Here is a 21370-nt window from a genome sequence, read left to right as displayed (position 1 = left end):
TGTTCTCTCCTCTCTGCACAGGCCATACAAACGCTTCACACCGCGTGGCCGCTGCCACTCTAACCTGGTGGTCCCAGCGCGCACGACCCACGTGGAGTTCCAGGTCTCCGGCAGCCTCTTGAACTGCCGGTCTGCAGCCAACAAGGCTGAGTTCATCTCAGCCTATGCTACCCTCCAGTCCCTAGACTTCCTGGCGCTGACGGAAACATGGATTACCACAGATAACACTGCTACTCCTACTGCTCTCTCTTCGTCTGCCCACGTGTTCTCGCATACCCCTAGAGCATCGAGCCAGCGGGGTGGTGGCACTGGAATCCTCATCTCTCCCAAGTGGACATTCTCTCTTTCTCCCCTGACCCATCTCCTCATTTGAATTCCATGCTGTCACAGTTACCAGCCCTTTCAAGCTTAACATCCTTATCATTTATCGCCCTCCAGGTTCCCTTGGAGAGTTTATCAATGAGCTTGACGCCTTGATAAGTTCCTTTCCTGAGGATGGCTCACCTCTCACAGTTCTGGGTGACTTTAACCTCCCCACGTCTACCTTTGACTCATTCCTCTCTGCCTCCTTCTTTCCACTCCTCTCCTCTTTTGACCTCACCCTCTCACCTTCCCCCCCTACTCACAAGGCAGGCAATACGCTTGACCTCATCTTTACTAGATGCTGTTCTTCCACTAATCTCATTGCAACTCCCCTCCAAATCTCCGACCACTACCTTGTATCCTTTTCCCTCTTGCTCTCATCCAACACTTCTCACTCTGCCCCTACTCGGATGGTATTGCGCCGTCCCAACCTTCGCTCTCTCTCTCCCGCTACTCTCTCCTCTTCCATCCTATCATCTCTTCCCTCTGCTCAAACCTTCTCCAACCTATCTCCTGATTCTGCCTCCTCAACCCTCCTCTCCTCCCTTTCTGCATCCTTTGATTTTCTCTGTCCCCTATCCTCCAGGCCGGCTCGGTCCTCCCCTCCTGCTCCGTGGCTCGACGACTCACTACGAGCTCACAGAACAAGGCTCCGGGCAGCCGAGCGGAAATGGAGGAAAACTCGCCTCCCTGCGGACCTGGCATCCTTTCACTCACTCCTCTCTACATTCTCCTCTTCTGTCTCTGCTGCTAAAGCCACTTTCTACCACTCTAAATTCCAAGCATCTGCCTCTAACCCTAGGAAGCTCTTTGCTACCTTCTCCTCCCTCCTGAATCCTCCTGCCCCTCCCCCCCCCCCCCCCTCCCTCTCTGCGGATGACTTCGTCAACCATTTTGAAAAGAAGGTTGACGATATCCGATCCTCGTTTGCTAAGTCAAACGACACCGCTGGTCCTGCTCACACTGCCCTACCCTGTGCTTTGACCTCTTTCTCCCCTCTCTCTCCAGATGAAATCTCGCGTCTTGTGACGGCCGGCCGCCCAACAACCTGCCCACTTGACCCTATCCCCTCCTCTCTTCTCCAGACCATTTCCGGAGACCTTCTCCCCTTCCTCACCTCGCTCATCAACTCATCCTTGACCGCTGGCTACGTCCCTTCCCTCTTCAAGAGAGCGAGAGTTGCACCCCTTCTGAAAAAACCTACACTCAATCCCTCCGATGTCAACAACTACAGACCAGTATCCCTTCTTTCTTTTCTCTCCAAAACTCTTGAACGTGCCGTCCTTGGCCAGCTCTCCTGCTATCTCTCTCAGAATGACCTTCTTGATCCTAATCAGTCAGGTTTCAAGACTGGGCATTCAACTGAGACTGCTCTTCTCTGTGTCACGGAGGCTCTCCGCACTGCTAAAGCTAACTCTCTCTCCTCTGCTCTCATCCTTCTAGACCTATCTGCTGCCTTTGATACTGTGAACCATCAGATCCTCCTCTCCACCCTCTCCGAGTTGGGCATCTCCGGCGCGGCCCACGCTTGGATTGCGTCCTACCTGACAGGTCGCTCCTACCAGGTGGCGTGGCGAGAATCTGTCTCCGCACCATGCGCTCTCACCACTGGTGTCCCCCAGGGCTCTGTTCTAGGCCCTCTCCTATTCTCGCTATACACCAAGTCACTTGGCTCTGTCATATCCTCACATGGTCTCTCCTATCATTGCTATGCAGACGACACACAATTAATCTTCTCCTTTCCCCCTTCTGATAACCAGGCGGCGAATCGCATCTCTGCATGTCTGTCAGACATATCAGTGTGGATGACGGATCACCAGCTCAAGCTGAACCTCGGCAAGACGGAGCTGCTCTTCCTCCCGGGGAAGGACTGCCCGTTCCATGATCTCGCCATCACGGTTGACAACTCCCTTGTGTCCTCCTCCCAGAGTGCTAAGAACCTTGGCGTGATCCTGGACAACACCCTGTCGTTCTCCACTAACATCAAGGCGGTGACCCGATCCTGTAGGTTCATGCTCTACAACATTCGCAGAGTACGACCCTGCCTCACACAGGAAGCGGCGCAGGTCCTAATCCAGGCACTTGTCATCTCCCGTCTGGATTACTGCAACTCGCTGTTGGCTGGGCTCCCTGCCTGTGCCATTAAACCCCTACAACTCATCCAGAACGCCGCAGCCCGTCTGGTGTTCAACCTTCCCAAGTTCTCTCACGTCACCCCGCTCTTCCGCTCTCTCCACTGGCTTCCAGTTGAAGCTCGCATCCGCTACAAGACCATGGTGATTGCCTACGGAGCTGTGAAGGGAACGGCACCTCCATACCTTCAGGCTCTGATCAGGCCCTACACCCAAACAAGGGCACTGCGTTCATCCACCACTGGCCTGCTGGCCCCCCTACCTCTGAGGAAGCACAGTTCCCGCTCAGCCCAGTCAAAACTGTTCGCTGCTCTGGCACCCCAATGGTGGAACAAGCTCCCTCACGACGCCAGGACAGCGGAGTCAATCACCACCTTCCGGAGACACCTGAAACCCCACCTCTTTAAGGAATACCTAGGATAGGATAAAGTAATCCTTCTAACCCCCCCCCCCCCCCTTAAAAGATTTAGATGCACTATTGTAAAGTGGTTGTTCCACTGGATATCATAAGGTGAATGCACCATTTTGTAAGTCGCTCTGGATAAGAGCGTCTGCTAAATGACTTAAATGTAAATGTAAATGTAATGTGATAGTATTATAAATTGTATTTTAATGTTTAAGGACTCTTGGAAGATTAGTCCAAATGAGGATTAATAGAGATCCTAATAAAATAAAATAAAATTTCCTGATTGAATGTGTTGCTGGGGAGATTGCAGCCAGCCTTGAATGTTGTGCAAGTCCAGACAAAGCAACACATATTTTACCTGAGTGTCGGCTGGGAGGAGACTCTAGCAGAGACTGTGGCTGTGGCTGGCCCCGGGCCCTCAGGGGGCTCCTGTAGCTCCCCATACCCCTATCTACTATGTGGCCTGCTTCACCCAGGGGCTCCTCCGACATTTAATTTCCTCAACTGGATCACAGTAATATGCTTTCATCAAATAGTTGTATAAACAAACAGTGTTCTACTGCTCATAGTGTGTCATTCTGCTCCTCTCAGAGTGTCAGGTTCTCTTTCCACTGAGTGCAACCTTTGTCTTCACATATGTACTCGAATCACAAACTTAAACATGTTTCTAGGCTGAACATGAAGACATTTGTCAATCTCACTATTGTTTAGAGAATCTTGCATGAAAGACCACAATGCATTATTCAGGACTCTAGAATAGTGCTGTGAGTACATTTAAACATGGTATAAAGTCAAAATATATCAGAACACATTCATATTGAAATGAGATCTGGTATCACAGAATTAAAAAGGTTCTCATTCAGGCAAGGAGCAGAATATACAGGTGCTACTCTTTTCCTGCACTGTAGAATTCCAGGCATGTTGAAACAGTGACCTCTCCCTGGAACTTGGATGTCGAAATAGCTGTTCTGTTCTGTTTAACATAAATTTTACCTGTTTAATACAGGAAGTCTTAATAACATATTGCCCTCACAACATGTGAACGGCAATATCTTAATCATAAATGTTATTCACAAGTAATGTCATAGCGTAACATCAATTATGGACTGTAAAATATATGGTGTTTTTCTTTTATCAAACACAACTGTTTTTGCATTATTCTGGGGGTAACTGCGACCATTAAAATACTGTTATTTTGCATACAGATTTCCTGCATTAACTTTCCTTTTTATCGCCATGTTTTCTTCCATAGTTGCAGTCACCCAGAAAGCGAGCAAATTCCTTGGCCAACGTGTCCAAACAGACTCCACTCTGGTGAGAATGTAAGGAAGGGGAGGAGGGGGAGGATTGGGAGGAGGGTGGGTTGATGATATCCCACATTTCCATAGAATTTCTGCCAAAGAATGCACAACTCACATCTATAGATTGTTGTCAAGCATAGACAGCCAAAGACAAAGCTATTAAACATACTACTGTGTTGACCTAGAATAATAATAGAATAAAACCAAAATGGTTTATCCATGTCAACAGTTATTGATTGTTTATGCTTTGAGTATGATCATTTATCATTATCATTTCTTATGCTGAATTGTGAAAATGGATGTGGAACAATACTGCTGAATAATGTTGGGTGTTTGTTGGTGGAATAGTTTTAGTTTCTCAAGGGAGGGGGATAAGTTCTGTTCTGTCATTCAGAATTTGGCCACAAGAGCTATATTAGGGTGTTGACCAGTATTAAAGGGATACTTCTGGATTTTGGCAATGAATACCATTGATACAATTTTCATGTCTCTGTGTTCAATATTAAGGAAGTTAGAGGTAGATTCACGAGCCAATGCTAATTAGCGTTAGCGCAATGACTGGAAGACTACAGGGACAACTGTTCCCATAGACTGATAGTCATTGTGCTAACGCTAGTTAGCAATTGCGCTAACGTAAGACTCTGGAGAAGTAAATAAAGGACTTAATTGCAAAAATCCTGAAGTATCCCTTTAAGATAGAGGGGGCGAGGCATGCTCTTTTTGCTGCAATGCCATTGGTCCATGCTGTAAGCTAAAATGCCTCTATTTAGGGCAGGTGAAAAGACAATGAGGCTGACATCAGGCACTTCAGGAAAAGGATTGATCTGGACTACTTCAGTTAATTTACCTTTCAAAGGAAATTTACAGAAACCTTTCGGAGACATCGTCTTTACTTTTTGTTTACCTTCAATGATTACTCAGAAATAAATTTAAAAATATATTTTTTCTTTTGATCAAACTGTTGCTTGATGTTTGATATTTGTGTTTTGTTTTGTTTTTAGATATGGATCAAACGAGAACCAAGAGTTGAAAAGTCAATCTCCAGTAAGGTGAGTCAGATTGGAGACTTCCGGTATCGATGTTAAAACAGGGTATGCAGTGACCCAGACCTTCAACCATTTCATTGATAGGTAGCAGTCGTGATATTGAAATCTCATATTCTACTCAGTATTGCAAAAGTAAAAATAATTTTCCAAGTCCAGGATTACATACAAAACAATGTGATTCTGGGCCACAGAGGCTTAAGCCCCGCCTCTACATATGTCTAACAGGGCTAAGGCATTCACCAGGGCCTGGAACACACTGAAGGAATGTAACAGTACAGGAGCAGGTTGCATCTTGTGCAGTGAGAGGCTGGCACACCTACACAGAGGCCCACACACAATACACAGACACATGGAGTGAACTGTATGTAATTCTTCACTCCTCAGTTTTTCCTCAGTGTCTCATGTTCCATTTTGACAAATTTTGTGATTTGTTTTCTGACAAGGATCCAAGGAGTACTCCGCTTTGAATTGGGGCGAATGAAGGAAAAGACCCATAGGCTGACTGGAATTATCCATGCATTCTATCCTTCATTCCACCGGAGTCTGTGTCATGAACCAATCAGATTTCAGTGGTATGAAGAGTAAGAAACATGGAGTTTATCATCAAGAGAAAATATTTGGAGAGTTGGATTCTTTACTCTGTGAATCTGGACTCAAATCAGTAACTTAGCTGAATTTTACCTGAATTTACAGACAAGATCTAGCCCTGTTCGGAAAATAGTTTTGAGCCTTGTATTGCAGACATAGTGTATGTTGATACAGATTATGATACAGCATTATGACAGAAACATAATATAATATTTTTTTACATAGATCAGTAAAAGCCTGACAGAGGTGCAAACATGAATAACGTGTTATTTCCTGCATTAGATTTAAGGAATGTTTATGTTTATCGATTGGTGTATGACACAGTTGCAATCTCTACACGAACATGGTGGGCAAGGTCAGATTTTTGCTCATTAACATTATACATTCATGGCAGTTTTGTGACCTGCAATACTCTACTGATATAAATGCATCTAAAAAACAAGTTGCATCCAACACACAAAATTAGAATATATGTGGCTAGGGTATACACAATTCAAAGCCCTTACAAAGAATACATAAATTATTTGTAGTAATAACAATTTGATGACTCATGACTCACTCTTTGTACATAAATCATGAGGTTTTGAAGTTGTCATACAGACACCCCTAACCCCACCCCTCCGAGTCCATTTTACTCAGCCCTTGTATTCCTGAAGTGGAACATAACTACATGCAAATGGGAAATATCACCCCTAGCGAGTCAGTCAATCAAGGGTATAACAGCTCATGCAACTTAATCTAACATCTAAATTGATGGAAATGTCTACATTTATAATGTCAACCAATAATATACTATTATCTTAGTAGTCTCATCTTTTATTATTTGACCTATAAATGAAAACCATCCGTTTCACATTTACATCAGATATTTATATTCAGAATGAATCTTTCTTGTTCTAAAGAGAGTTGGTTTTCTCATGAGACTGTACCTAGTTCTCCGTGGGGCAATTAACTACCTTCATTAGCAGTGTGACGTTTCACAGATCTCATTCAAATCGTTAATTACAATGAAAGAGACTGCTGGAAGTCATTTGACAGCTATAGTGTGCTGTTAGTCATCCAGTTATAATGTTTCCATCCAGTTAAGATGGAGCATAATGAATGAACAAACAAAGCGATAACAGGACAAATATGGAATGATTAATATCATGGCAATTTCACTAATAGGACTTTGACAGAAAAGGCTCAAACACTACTTGCGATGCTTATTTTTGAATTTCTAGGCACGTTCTAGGCACATTTGTAGCAATATATTGGTTTCATGACCTTTGAGTTCCGTCAATCCAAGCTTGCCACCAACTTTTCCACATAATAATCAAAACAGCTCAAACATTAACTTTATACAGTATATTAAAGAATATTAAACAGAAGAAAAGTCTTCTTAAAAAATGTGAGTACAAGACGTCAAGATACTTTTGCCATGCCTTTAACAATGTACAATGTTAGCTCTATGTGTTTTCTACTCCATATTCTAATAGCAATATAATTAATTTATAATCAACATTCATCTTTGTTACCATCTTACTACAATAAGGTCCCTAACTCAGACAGTAGATAGTGTAGTGGCTTTGTCCTGAACGGGCCTCTCCTGCACCACACACCTCAGCCTGCTGTTCACCTTCCTGTTGGTGGCTATGATCACCAGGGGGCTGAGCGCTGCATACAGCGACGAGAAGAATATACGCAGGTCTGAGATCAGTGAGGAGCTCATGGTCTTCCTCACGGTGAGGGTGTATACCCACAGTCCATTATCCACCCCATAGAGGACCACATACAGTGTCACCAAGACCACTACAGCCTTAGCCGCCCGCCGCTCTGCCCCACCGCTGGCCCCAGAGCTGCTGCGGAGTCCCTTCACCTGCTGGCTGTAGCGGTACAGGAACACAAGGATGACCAGACTGGCCAGGGTCATCATGCCCATAGGTACCACGTCCCTCCCTACCTGGACAGCCCCGTTCACCTGTTTGGACTGCATAGTAGGAAAGCGAACATAGCAGAATTGAACATTAATGCTGTGCTGCATGTTGACCGAGTCATTCCGGGAGCCCAGGGAGAAGGCTATGGCTGCCGAGCTCATGGAGGTATTGATGACCCAAAGGGTGAGGAAGATCACTGCCAGGTAGCGAGCCACTAGGACACGGATGGAGGCCCAGCGGGAGCCGGGAGTAGCGATGCTCAGGCACTGGTAGGCACTCAGCACAAAGGTGAGCCAGATGGAGAGGGAACGAGACGTACGGTAGACAAAGATCACCCCCTGGCAGCCCGTGTCCCCGAAGATGTTGACCAGGCGGAAGGTGGCCAGGGTCTCCAGCAGGCAGCGCACACCTACCACCAGCAGGTTGGCACAGGCCAGGTGCAGCACAATGGCGTCAGCAGGAAGAAGCTGATGCTCCTGGTACAGTGCCAGGAGGAAGGCCACGATGACAGCAGTGTTTCCCGGAACTCCAACCACAGTGAGAGACAGGTACAGCATTCCCCGGACCACCTCCTCTGATTGCATGGCTGCAGAGATGAAGGATATGAAAAGTTATGTCATAGGCCTATCAGTATTTGTCAATATATTCAATCATCTCAGAAGGCCATTGCATTCATCAGTTCTCTTACCTGAGGGGTATGCTTTATGATGCAGTTGGAGTCTGTAGATCACAAGTCTGTTTGTAAACCAGACCAAAGTCCCCATGTCTAGTGAGTTTCCTCGTATTCTTATACTCCTAGAGTGGTTCAGTAGCCATAGGGAGTGATCAGCATGGTCCACTGACTTTAGGCTGCTTTTCAGTCTCCCTCCAATTACCTGATATCAATACAGATGACTGCATATTTTCCAGCTGTGGCCATATGGCACCAAAACATATGATCAGGACTGAGGACTGTCAGCCAGAATGGAAAAATACTGTAGGTCTGAAGAAGTATCTCAATGGGCTCAATGCATTCCCAGCCAGACCGGTCACTTTCAATACTCATGGACTAGGTCTACTGCTCTATTTCTATGGTTCCTTTGAATTGTTTTCTGCTATGGTCCAGGTAAGGACTAACAACAAGGCTACAGTGCCCCCCTATGGAGAAAGATGTGACAAGATAGATAAGTGTATAATTTTTGCCATAGAGCCCCAGAGTGGAGGTGTAATAATACACATAAAACCTAGCGGTCAGACAGGGCAATCGTTTTTCCACCATTCATTTTTCCCAAAGGGAATTTTTTAGAAACACGAAATAACATCTGTTTTCTGTAGGCTTACCCTGGCGTGACGTTTTGATAACCATGTCGATCTCTCTCGATCAAGGTGACTTTTATTAATGTATTCGGCTCTATTTACTCTCAGATTTAAAAATGCTAGTTAACATCAAAGTAGACATCATGGAAGACTACAAATCCCTGCACGTTATCTCTAGCTGACACCTTTGCTAACAGGTATTGTGTCATTTTAAAACTTGCAGAAGACAGTTCACAGAATTGTCAAGAAATGTATAAATGTATTTGTTACTAAATATAGCTAACATTAGATAGTTAATTCAGAGATTCTTACCTTTGCCTCGATTTGGCAGTCTTGTCATGGCAGATCATCATGGCATTTGTAGTTCTTTATGATAGACACATTAGTAGCTAATTAGAATTTGACTTTTGAGCGGTAAATACAGGCGAATTTATTGATAAAAGTCCCCTTGTCCTAGAGAGATTTACATGGTTATCAAAACGTCACACCAGGGTAAGCCTACACAAAACACAGACCTTATTTTAAGTGTTTCTAAAATCCCCTATGGGAAAAATGAATGGCTGAAAAACGATTGGAACCATTTCCTTGTTTGACCCCTGGGGTTTTATGGGTATTATGACTCATACTGTGGTACTCTATTAAAAAAGATCTGACCTAGGAGTAAAATAGTTACACCAAACTGAGAAATAATGTATGAGCACTGTGTGGTTTGTTTTACTTTGTGATTGATGCTTGTAATGAAATGAGTAACAAGTGAAACAAAGAGCCTGTTTGATGTCACTGACGTGAAACGCCTCACTGTCATTGTCACCTCTGTCAGAGATGAAAGTGATGCTGAAGCAAGACACCATGCTCTATAAAAACACATAAGAAGTGAATAAAAAATATATCTTCCTGTAAGTGGATCCCACTCCAAGGAGTGTAAACATAGTAGTGTACACCTCTACCCCTCCTCATTAGTCTTTAATAAGACATAATGTCTCCCACAGAGAGCGATGGGGATACGAGTAGGGTGGCAGAAGAAATAGGACAGGAGAGTAAATAACGTGGTGAACAGAGTAGCTTTTAGAGATTTTCAACAGTCATCTGTATTTTAATTAGAAGCGGGGGTGGGGGGTCTGGTCTTTGGAGGAAACACATTAAAACCATCTGCTCACTGACTCGGAACACATGATCAAATCCCCAGAGAAGAACATGCATGAGCTTGCTCTTTAATTAGTCCTGTACTCATATAAACATTTTGATACACACATGGGGAAATAACACCTTTACATTATGTAACCCAGAGAGTGCTTCCAGGATGTGTTTAGCAAATTAAATTAAAATGTCACCTTCGCCTTTATCAAGGATTCTTCAGTATTGGTTGACTTTCTTCAAAGTTTGACTATTAGTCCAAGGGCCTGTGCAGTCTAAATTACACATTCACATTTTGAGAATGGAGCAACACTGGATTACAAATGTACACAGTCTGGATTGCATAGTGCAGAAGAGTATTGGTGGAACAGGATGATTGTTTTGGAAAACTCTAAGTAGAACCATACAGGGTTCTTCGGTTTGTCCCCATAGGTTAACCCTTTTGGTGCTGGGTAGAACCCTTTGCAGAGGGTTCTATCTAGAACCCTCTAAGTAGGGTTCTTCAAAAAACCCACTGTATATGGTTATTTCTAGAACCCACTATGAACGATTCCATCAGCCTTATTTGCCTTTAAAATGTTATTATCTATGGCAATACATTACATACTGTGTATCATAAGGCCTTTCTTTGAGGGCCTAGTTATACCCTAACACAGTGGTGTCAGGAATCTCCTGGTTTACTGGCCACATCAGGCCTGCAAGTCACATTATGCTGGCTTGCAAAGTGATGTGTAATTCCTATTGGAATCCAGTCATAGTTAGGATATCCAACAAGTGGAATTGTTAATCACCCTCAACCTGCATTCAGTATGACTGCCAGGTAGGGAATATTGAATACTGAGACTACCTCATTCATCTAACCTGGAACAAACATCTCAGTAATGGGTGAAATAAATCCAACATATTGGATTCGTTTTGAAAACTGTGTGTTATTTATTTTTGTGTAGCAAAAAATGTATTAACCAATCAATGTAAATGCAAAAACAGATATTACACTAACAATTTTGAAAATCTCACTGCAATAGAACATGCTGGGAAATATTATATATGGTTCTATGTAGAACCCTTCTTGCCTTCCAAAGAATCCGTATTGCCTTCCAAAGAATCATCAAAGAACCCTTTCTTCCAAAAACGGTTCATAGGATGTTAAAGATTCTCTGTAGAACCCTTTGCCTTACAAAGAACCCTTGTCTTCCAAAAAGGGTTCCTCTGATCAAAACGGTTCTTGGTAGAATCTTATCCCTTTGCAAAGAACCCTTTTGGAACCCTTTTTTCTAACAGTGTAGGTGAATAAAGCAGTGTTAAGAATAGAGAATAGAACATCATCACTCTCCCAGTGCTCCCAATTAGAACAGACATCTGTTATTGCTGGATAATGACCTGTGCTGCTGTGTGCCTAGGTGACATACTCCCAGGACAGGAGAGAACAGAGGAGAGCAGTGTAAGGGGCCAGCTGTGCATGTTAAAACCTCTAAATGACTTCCTAATAGCTTCATCAAGCTGCTTTTACATCAACAATAACAAAAACCTCTGCTGGGGTATGGGAACACTAAGACTGAATCTTACCCCTTGACTAGTTTTGCCAAATTATTACTTTTTTTTCTATAATTGAAGTTCCAATAGAATATGACCATTGATGGCTGCCATCTAAAAAATTGTTTACAGTTGTTCTTATTCTTGTTTACATATTGTAGTGGTTCTTACATCTTTAGGGGGGGTGGGGTGAGTGTTCTAATGTTGTCCTCTAATAATCCCCACAGACTAGAACATGCTATATATTGAAATTACAGGGGCAATTAACCACAATGAATGCTCAATACTGGGTTCATGTTTCTTTATCAATAGTTGGAGGTAAGAATATGCTTCCGCAATCCTAGTCTAATAGAGAGTGCAATAAGTAACATTTGTTCACAGTTGGTGTATTCATAAATCTGTTTAACAAACTTCATTTTCTGTCTCTATTCTTCAGCGTGGTACCCAAGTTAAGTATCATGTTGGATCTCTGTGTCACCATCAAAGGGATGTCCTTCCTGTTGCAAACAGGGTTAGGGTTCCTGGGGAACACCCTGGTGCTGCTGGCCTACACCCAGGTAGTCTGCTCTGAGTGCCGACTCCAGCCTGTGGACATAATTCTCTGCCAACTAGCCTTCGTTGATCTGATACTGATCCTCACCCGCTGCATCCCCCAGACAATGACTGTGTTTGGCCTGCGTGACCTGCTGAATGACCCGGGCTGCAAGGTGGTCGTCTACTCCTACCGCATCGCCCGGGCTCTGTCAGTGTGCATCACCTGTATGCTCAGTGTGTTCCAGGCAGTGACCATCGCCCCTGCAGGTGGACCCTGTTTGTCCAGGCTTAAGGCCCAGCTTCCCAGTCTCATCGTGCCCACCATCGCAGGGCTGTGGCTCTTCAACATGGCTGTATGCTTAGCAGCTCCATTATTCTCTATTGCCCCTCGCAACGGCACAGTGCCTGCCTTCACCCTCAATCTGGGCTTCTGCCATGTGGACTTCAGAGACAGGCTGTCCTACAAGATCAATGGAGTGGTTGTCTCTACACGGGACTTTGCCTTTGTGGGGCTCATGTTGTGGTCTAGTGGCTACATCCTTCTCCTCCTCCACCGTCACAGCCACCAGGTGAGAAGCATCCGACGATCATCCCAGGGTGGAGGAGCTGAGACTAGGGCAGCCAAGACAGTGATCACCCTGGTAGTGTTGTATGCTGTATTCTTCGGCATAGACAATATCATCTGGGTTTACATGCTGACGGTAGATAAGGTGTCTCCAGTGGTAAATGACATGAGGGTCTTCTTCTCCTGCTGTTATGCCTGTCTCAGCCCCTTTTTCATCATCAGCTCCAATAAGAAGGTCAAGAGTAAGTTGGTGTGTGTGGCAGCTGACCAAGAACAGCCATCAGTCAACACCCAGGACTCCAATGACAAGATGTAAAATGTTACCAAAATTCTGGGCAGATTTTTTTTCTTTTTCTGGGGCTATTAATACCTCATGGATGGTCTTGTGATTAATTTGTGTAATTATGCCTATGTAGCCTACTTGTTATAGGCATTTGTGTATTTGTGTAAATCATTGACAGTTTTCAGGATTTTAGATTGAACTAGTCAGACCTGAGGTTCGAAACTATATTATCATTCTATTGAACAAGCAGGAGCTGTGAAGATAGACGGCAAATACAGTAGCATACAATACAACAATGTAGTCCAACTATACTTTAAAAAAAAAATAGCTATATGAAATGTATGGAAATGAACATAATATTTACAAAAAATAATAAAAAAGTATTTTATATTCTGTTCTATGTAGCTATTTATTTTTACGGTATTCCATACGCATAGATTTTATTGTAGAGTACGCTCTAGCTGTCACAGGTTTTCCATTGGAATGTGGAGTTTCCACAGGTCACAGCTGTTGGCTGCACAGATTTGACAGTTCTGACAGAAATGTCAACAAACAAGCAGGCTCCGATCAACCCGGAAAAAGGAAGTGCAAGAGCTTAAAAATAGTTGTTTCGGTGTGCATTCCTGGGAATTCGACTTCAAATACAACTGATAGCAAAGATTGGGGAAATCGTTTTGATAACTGCAGTAAAAGAGAGTTACTCATAAATCATTGCAATTCCTACAGGCGAGATGCTGTTCACGTTAACTGGCTATAGTTTACGTCGTCGAGCCGCGCGTCACTCCTGGGCTGAAGAAGAGCTGGCGAGATAACTCTTTGTTTAATGGTAGCTAGCTTGCTAACGTTACTTGTTTCTAATCTATATAATGTAAATGTGGCCCGAATCTGTTTACCTATTTTGAATGGTGGCAAGTTCAACCGTGTTTTGTACGAGTTGAAAAGTATAGCCGAGGTTGCATGAATGATGGCGAAGCAGAGCTACGACACTGCGACATCCCGCTTGATGATACTGCTCCGGGATGATGGTTTTACTGGCTGTTTTTAGAATGATCACTAGTACAGAGTTTCATTTGAACACAGTTGAACAATTGTATCACCTATCTTCAACCACATTATCCTTTGGGCTAAATTGAGATTAGTTGAATTTCTATATAGTTATTTTTTTGTAATGAGGGTAACAATTGTACATGCAGCACAATGAAAAACAGTAAACTACAATTAGCTAGCAGTGGTAATTTCTGGTATTGAGTGAACATGTTGTGGAAAGGCCCATTGTACTCCACAATGTCATTGTTTTTGCTTAATCTCTAATGTTCTCTCCATTGCTTTTGTTGTTACACAAGCCTGGGTTGCAGCCAGATCTTATCTGTCCCTGTGTCACCTCTGAAATGACCTGACACTGAATGTTCACCACAATCATAAGACAATGGCGAGAATAGCATGGTATCAAGAGAAGGTAAGACATGCTGGACTTACTGACAATGTAATGAGGGTCTAAAATCCCTTATATGGTATAATAAAACTGAAGTGTGTCCATGTGTCAACAGATCGGTGCATATGATCAGCAGGTTTGGGAGAAGTCTCTGGAACAGGCTGAACATAATGTAAGTTCATGACGTTTGGTCTAATATGCTCATATTTCACCAGCAATTAAATGAATGTCTTATGTGATCAGTATTTGTTGGAAAGATAACTGTCTCTCACACAGGGCATGGCCTGTAAACCAAAAAGGTCCGGTCATGTCAAGCCAGACCTCATTGATGTTGACTTAGTAAGAGGTGACTATCCATTTATTACAAGGTGTTATATGTATGCTCATTTGCACTATTTGCTTATTGGATGGATATGGTGCATGCAACGCTATAGATTGTCTCTCTTCTTTTCCAGGGTCTACATTCGGCAAGGCCAAGCCCGATAGTCCATGGACGGCGTTGACCCGTAAGGGCCTGGTCAGGGTGCTCCTCTTCCCCTTCTTCTTCCAGTGGTGGATCCAGGTGACCTCCAGGTCCATCTCTACCTGTATCCTGGTGCTCTACTTCATGCAAGGTAAACTTACATCTCACCTTAACATTGCTTTAGGAATGATGCAGATGTATGCTGTGGAATCCAATATACTTTTTCATAAACCTAAATGGGTCTGTAACTCTGTCCCCTAAATAGTCTATTAATGGCTTTCTCTCTGTAGTGGCAGCAGCAATGTTGTACGTGGAGGTTCCTGCAGCCAGTGCTAGTGAGCAGTTGGGGCCAATGTGTCTTATGTTATTGCTGGGGACAGTGCACTGCCAGATAGTGTCCACTGAGTCCAACCGGAGCCCTTCAGTCAGTCCTGTCAGCAGCACCAGCCCTGCACGCAGGAGGAGGTATGGTTCTTATTGCCAGTAACACACACACACTGCTAACACACACACACACATGCTGTTCACACATATGCTGTTCACAAACATGGTGCTCACACACATGCTGTTCATACACACCCTTTTATACACTTGTGCAAACTGCTCCCACACTGTATAACATGTTCCCTTATTTTCTCACCCTTCATTCAGGCTAAGGAAGGGTAAAGGATTGAAGAGGACAGAGGGACAGGTCAACGACAGGGACACTGAGCTGCAGCCTTGGCAGCTGGAGGAAAACCAGAGGTTGTACAGATCAGAAGAGAAGGTAAGGTTGTACAGATCAGAAGAGAGGGTAAGGCCAAACAAACAATGATCAGATCCTTTACCTGATCATTAAACAATGACTGTTTGAGTCAAGCAGTCATTAACAGAGTTCCAGTTCTTCCTTTTTTTCAAATGTCTGTGTGAATCAACATTTGTTTCCTTTGTGTTGCCTTAGTAAACTTGTATAGAGGGTTGTAAGGCTGGATTTTTGTCTGTGATTTACATTTTGGGTATCATGTGGATTTGCTGTTTTATCCAGCTAATTCTATTGCTGTTTGTGATGTTGTCCAGTCAAATCAGAAAAAGTCGGGCTTTGGGGCCTCTGATGAGCTTTCCAGTGAGGAGGATGATAAGGAAGCAAAACCACCCACTAGTGTAGCTGGACCAACACCTACCACTGTCCTCAGGAAGAGACACCTTCACTCCTTCTCAAATCCCTCACCACCTGAGGTAAACCTTAAGACAGTCAGGGTGCTCTGGTCCTGCTCTTTGTAGCCTGAGTGAAAGGTGGACATTTAGTTTGACCAGTCCTATTATTTGCACAGGAGGAAAGTCGTGGAGGTGCCAAGGACACTAAGGTGAACCCTCGTGAAGTGGAGCACCTGAGGACCGAGGGCTCGCGCCCGGCCTCTGACACAGATGATACGATGTGGGAGGATCTTCTTCAGGGGCCTGACTCCGCCTCCACTGGCAGCAGTGACAGTGAGGGGCGGTACTGCCCTGGCCTGACTCTCCCCCCATCCACCACTCTCAGCAGTGATGATGAGAACCTACAGCAGGTGGGTCTACACCACCATACCCTGTCACATAATATGTAACCTCAAAAGGCTTAGTATATCAACACACCAGCTTTCTCTCCTCACAGGGTCAACTATCGTGGCTGCAGGCGTGCCACCCATCCAGAGACCGGGTCAGTGCTATCATTTGGGAGCAGGGGGAGTGCAAGAAAGCAGACATGTCAGTACTGGAGATCAGTGGGATCATCCTCACACGGGTACACCTCCTATGACCATTTCATTACACTCACTGATGCCGTTTTGGTACAATTAACACATGTTCAATACAGAGTGAATGCTGGTGTGTAATGCTTTAGGGCTGGAATGGGTTTCTTACTGTTTCTATTTATAGAAACACCATATGGGCTGTGTACTCTGTGCCCCATAACTCTGTCCTCCTAACAGAGGTGATATCTTCTCTGTAGGTGAAAGTGGTGGAGCAGGGCATGGGATACCTAGCCCTGGGGGGGTTGGTCACTGCCACACTGGTGCTGCTTCCCTTTGCCTTCCGCCTGGCACAGCGGCTGGACATGACACGCCTGAGCTCCCTGTCCCTGCCTGAGCTGGCTGTCATGGCGGTGGGGCCGCCCGATGCCAAGACCTACGCCTTCCTCTTCATCACCACCGTGGAGAGGCTCTGCCTTACAGGCCTCTTCTTCTTCATGATGTGTGTGGCAGAGAGGACCTACAAACAGGTCAGCATGTTAGTCCCACTGTTGTAGACTCACTACAACAAAATGAATACGCTGTAAATGGTGTGGCTGTTTCTCTTTCAACAGAGGCTTGTTTTCGCCAAACTCTTCAACCACATCACATCAGCACGAAAGGCCAAGAAGTCGGAAATCCCCCACTTCAGGCTGAAGAATGTGCAGAACATTAAGATGTGGCTGTCGCTCCGCTCCTTCCTCAAGGTCTGAGTTCTTCTCACTACTCAGGTGCCTTTACTTCAGCGTATGGTTTTCCACTAGGGGGGATGAAGGTCCTGCCCTCATTGAAATGTGCCCAAATATTTTTTCCTATTAACCACAGAGACGTGGGCCCCAGCGTTCCGTTGATGTCATCGTCTCCTCCATATTCCTCCTGGCCCTTTCTATCGCCTTCATCTTGTGTACACAGGTCAGACATATCTATAAAAAGAGTAAATACACAAGATTCCAGTAAACACACCATGATTTACCATCCACAATTTTTTATTTTTTTTAAAGACCTGTTGTAAGACCGAATGTGCATTTGTTAAGCTCCAACCTGTACAAACAGAATAGATTTAAGATAATGAGTACTAATTTTCTATATCTTACTGCCAGCTCCTAAAGAGTCACCACACATTCCTGGACTCCGAGACCAACTGGGAGCTCATGGTGTGGGGCTCCTCCCTCATCCTCTTCCTGCTCCGTCTGGCCACCCTGGGCTCCGAGACCAACTGTAAATACAGCAACGTGTCAGTGCTGCTTACCGAACAGGTAAGGCCCCCTGCTACACACACACAATCAGGGTTCGCATTAACGCAGGATTCTAAATTTTTCACGCAGAAAGGGAAAGATAAAAGACAGAAAAAAAGATCTGCCGCATTTTATAAACACAGATTTTAAAATGCTTCTTATTGTAAATTCTGCTCAGCTTCAGTCAGGGTTCGCTCCAAATCATGAATGTAAAAGGACTAATTTCGTGCATCAGTTGCACTTCTCCACTCGGATGAAATTTCTTTGCTCTTGTCATTGGATCATCAGACAGCGTTCTGACTGATGTAGGCTACTTTTCTCGGTTACTTTCCTCCGGTCTAGTTTCTCTCTGGTAGCAAGTTAAAATGCAAGATTAACTTCAAGCAAACCTTCAGGAAATGTAGGCAGCTACATTCTTTCTATGATAAACATTAGAAATATGGCCATGCATCGTTTTTGCAAAAAATACCTTGCTTTTTCATTGTAAGCTAACTTACTTGTGTCGCTGCTAGCCAAATAGTGTTGCCCTTCTGATGTCATCTGATTAAAACTATTTTCTGCCAAATGTGTTACACAGCCAGCTACAACTGGGTATTCCACGTGGAGAAGCTTCTAGAAACAATGGGGTAGTTCAACGCAGTCGTGAAATGCATGTGCGTGTCTCTTTGATGTTTGTTTGATGTTTGAGAGAACTTGATTGATGGTGTTTTTGGCCAATAAATGCATGATATCCGTTGAGTGTTCACTACTTTAACATAGATGTGCTATGAAATTAAGCTAGTGATGTTTCAAATGTCCACTTTGGACACATTTACCGAAATAGTCCACTCACACCATTGTGTTAGCTGAGACATGCACCATAGTTCACTGCCTTGGATGGAGAAACACGTTGCAAATACCAGCAACACCAAGCACCTCTGCGACCTTCATTTCTTGATCATGGATATTATATTCAATCTCCTCTGGAGGACTTGTGGGTCACACAGTTACAACGGGTAAAGTACTTGCATTAGTTCTCCGATCACAAGAATGCAGCCAAGTAGGATTCACATCAACATCAAAGCTCTTCTCTTTCCCTCTGGACATGCACAGGTATAATTAAGTGCTTTGCAATAAAAGTCTTAAAGGGGTACTGTCAGTAATAATGACTCAATATAGTTTCAGAATAAAAGTATGATACAAAAATCTATGCTACAACTCTATTGAAGCAAAAACTTTATTAATACATCTCCCTCTCAATTATTTTCTTATTTCAGATCAACTTGTATCTTAAGATGGAAAAGAAGCCCAACAAGAAAGAAAATTTGAACATAGTGAACAATGTTCTGAAGCTTGCAACAAAACTAATGAAAGTAAGGATGTCTCTCAACTTCAGCCAATCTTGACTTTTTTGACTTTAGTCAAATCTACTGGGCTGAGAGGCCTCCCGAGTAACACCGCGGTCTAAGGAACTGCATCGCAGTGCTAGCTGCGTTACTACAGATCCTGGTTTGATACCGGGCTGTATCGCAGCCGGCTGCAACCGGGAGATCCATGAGGCGACGCATAATTGGCCCAGCGTCGTCCGGGTTTGGGGAGGGTTTGGCCGGCCAGGATGTCCTCCCATGCACGCTGACAAGGTCGCCACGTGTACGGTCACCAGGTGTTTCCTCCGACACATTGGTGTGGCTGCCTTCCGGGTTAAGCGACATTGTGTCAAGAAGCAGTGCGGCTTGACGGGGTTGTGTTTCGGAGGACGCACGGCTCTCGACCTTCACCTCTCCCGAGTCCGTACGGAAGTTGCAGTGATGGGACAAGACTGTAACTACCAATTTGGGAGAAAAAGGGGGTCAAAAAAATGTATCATAATAAATAAGAAGAATCTACTGGGCTGGTAGTTGTTTATTCAGCATAACGTACAGTGAAAGCATCTCTGACTGGCTTCTCATACCAACCCTTTTACAGGAGCTTGACACCCCCTTCCGACTGCTGGGGCTGACTGTGAACCCTCTCATCTATAACATCACACGCGTGGTCATCCTGTCTGCAGTCTCCGCTGTGGTCAGCGACCTGCTCGGCTTCAACATCCGAGTGAGTGGAGACACTTCTAATCCTACAATGCTGTTTCTTAACACTGATATTTTTGCCATACAGTGAATCTTCACCTTTGTCAGAGTTGTTTTCCTCCTGGCACATGTGCATTAACTTCCAAAAGTGAGTATATGTGCTGGGTTTTTAAATGTGCCCTCTTTGTTGTCTCTTACAGCTGTGGAAGATTAAGCCTTAATGTGACTTGCTAAACCACTAACTGTTGGATACTGGAGACTCTGCCAACTCCTACCATCTACAGCTGGCAATCTGTGCAAAGTGTGCAAACCTACTGAGTGATCGCCTATGCATCTCTGTGCCTTCCCAGAAACATTGAACTTTAAATCACACAATACCATTGTGGTCATACACAAGCATGAGCTCTTTACAATCAATGATACACACATCCCTGGCTACGTAATCATTGTAGCCTGAACTGATCTGCTGCAGCAGTTCCAGTGCCAGGACCTGGACCTGGCCACTTCCTGGTTCTTACTCTGAGAAACAGTAGCCAATGGGTGCCTAATGAACACAGAAAAATGTGTTGGCCATTTCAATATGAACCATTTCAAGACGTGGAATAGGAAACAAGAATGAACAAACTGTTATGTAAGAATGACATTCCAGCGTGGTTTGACATGTACTCGGCTGTTAGACAGCGTAAAATACTTTTAAAATGAAAAATGTTAATACAGATCTTCAAAATGGGTTACTGAACTAAATTGATTAATTGCTTTTTTTTATAGGAAATATTTAACTCTACTCTAAACCGATTTTGTGATATTTTAAGGGCAACGTGCTGTAGCTTTTATTGGGGCTTTATTTATTTGGGGTTTGTCTGTATTTCATTACTGACATAATGGTACACATAGATTGTAATCTTTGGACCGCCATCATGGCCTTAGTACTGAAGACCATTATGTTCTGCTAAGCAACTATTCACAGATGGTATAGTTTGATTAAAAAAAAAAATGTTTGACTATAAATTAGGTTATGTTTTATTTCCTTTGATAATAAATCTTTCACAATGATTTTATTACTGCTGCCTGGTCAGTGCACATAATATTCTCACTTCCACAGCCTACATAATATACACAGTGATGTAATGTACTTAAGTAAAAATACTTTAAAGTACTACAGACTAACTAAACACACATTCGTTTGTAAATGATGTCTGAATGTTGAAGTGTGCCCCTGGCTATCCATAAATTTAAAAAAATGTGCAGTCCGGTTTAATTAATTATACTTTTACTTTTGATACTTAAGTATATTTTAGCAATTACATTTACTTTTGAAACTTACGTATATTTAAAACCAAATACTTTTAGACT

At 43.7% G+C, this 21370-nt stretch overlaps 3 protein-coding genes across 4 annotated transcripts; 2 read left to right on the top strand and 1 right to left on the bottom strand.

Annotated features, from left to right (window-relative positions):
- Positions 1-7175: 7175 nt before the first annotated feature.
- On the bottom strand, positions 7176-8336 carry ora2 (olfactory receptor class A related 2). The gene has a single exon (XM_014133515.2). The coding sequence runs from the start codon at positions 8334-8336 to the stop codon at positions 7380-7382; it is 957 nt and encodes a 318-aa protein (XP_013988990.2). The 3' UTR covers positions 7176-7379.
- Positions 8337-11852: 3516 nt separating this feature from the next.
- Positions 11853-13385, top strand: ora1 (olfactory receptor class A related 1). Its single transcript, XM_045692097.2, has one exon. The coding sequence runs from the start codon at positions 12174-12176 to the stop codon at positions 13128-13130; it is 957 nt and encodes a 318-aa protein (XP_045548053.1). The 5' UTR covers positions 11853-12173; the 3' UTR covers positions 13131-13385.
- Positions 13386-13623: 238 nt separating this feature from the next.
- On the top strand, positions 13624-21070 carry LOC106565881 (protein PHTF1). 2 transcript variants are annotated; one of them, XM_082959301.1, is made up of 17 exons: positions 13624-13923; positions 14441-14553; positions 14645-14701; positions 14806-14875; positions 14985-15143; positions 15283-15457; positions 15644-15758; positions 16049-16207; positions 16303-16536; positions 16623-16751; positions 16959-17228; positions 17313-17444; positions 17563-17649; positions 17838-17993; positions 19229-19324; positions 19917-20042; positions 20218-21070. In XM_082959301.1, exons 2-17 carry the CDS (start codon positions 14524-14526, stop codon positions 20236-20238), a joined length of 2016 nt encoding a protein of 671 aa, XP_082815427.1. In that variant the 5' UTR covers positions 13624-13923; positions 14441-14523; the 3' UTR covers positions 20239-21070. The 2 variants fall into 2 exon arrangements, 1 of the variants encoding a protein (XP_082815427.1); XR_014379796.1 differs by lacking the exon at positions 20218-21070 and having other exon boundaries at positions 19229-19772; positions 19917-20045.
- The last annotated feature ends 300 nt before the right edge of the window (positions 21071-21370 follow it).

The sequence above is a fragment of the Salmo salar genome, chromosome 12, assembly GCF_965601325.2.
Source record: "Salmo salar chromosome 12, fSalSal1, whole genome shotgun sequence".
Taxonomy (NCBI): domain Eukaryota; kingdom Metazoa; phylum Chordata; class Actinopteri; order Salmoniformes; family Salmonidae; genus Salmo; species Salmo salar.
This window is presented reverse-complemented; position numbering and strand designations above follow the sequence as displayed.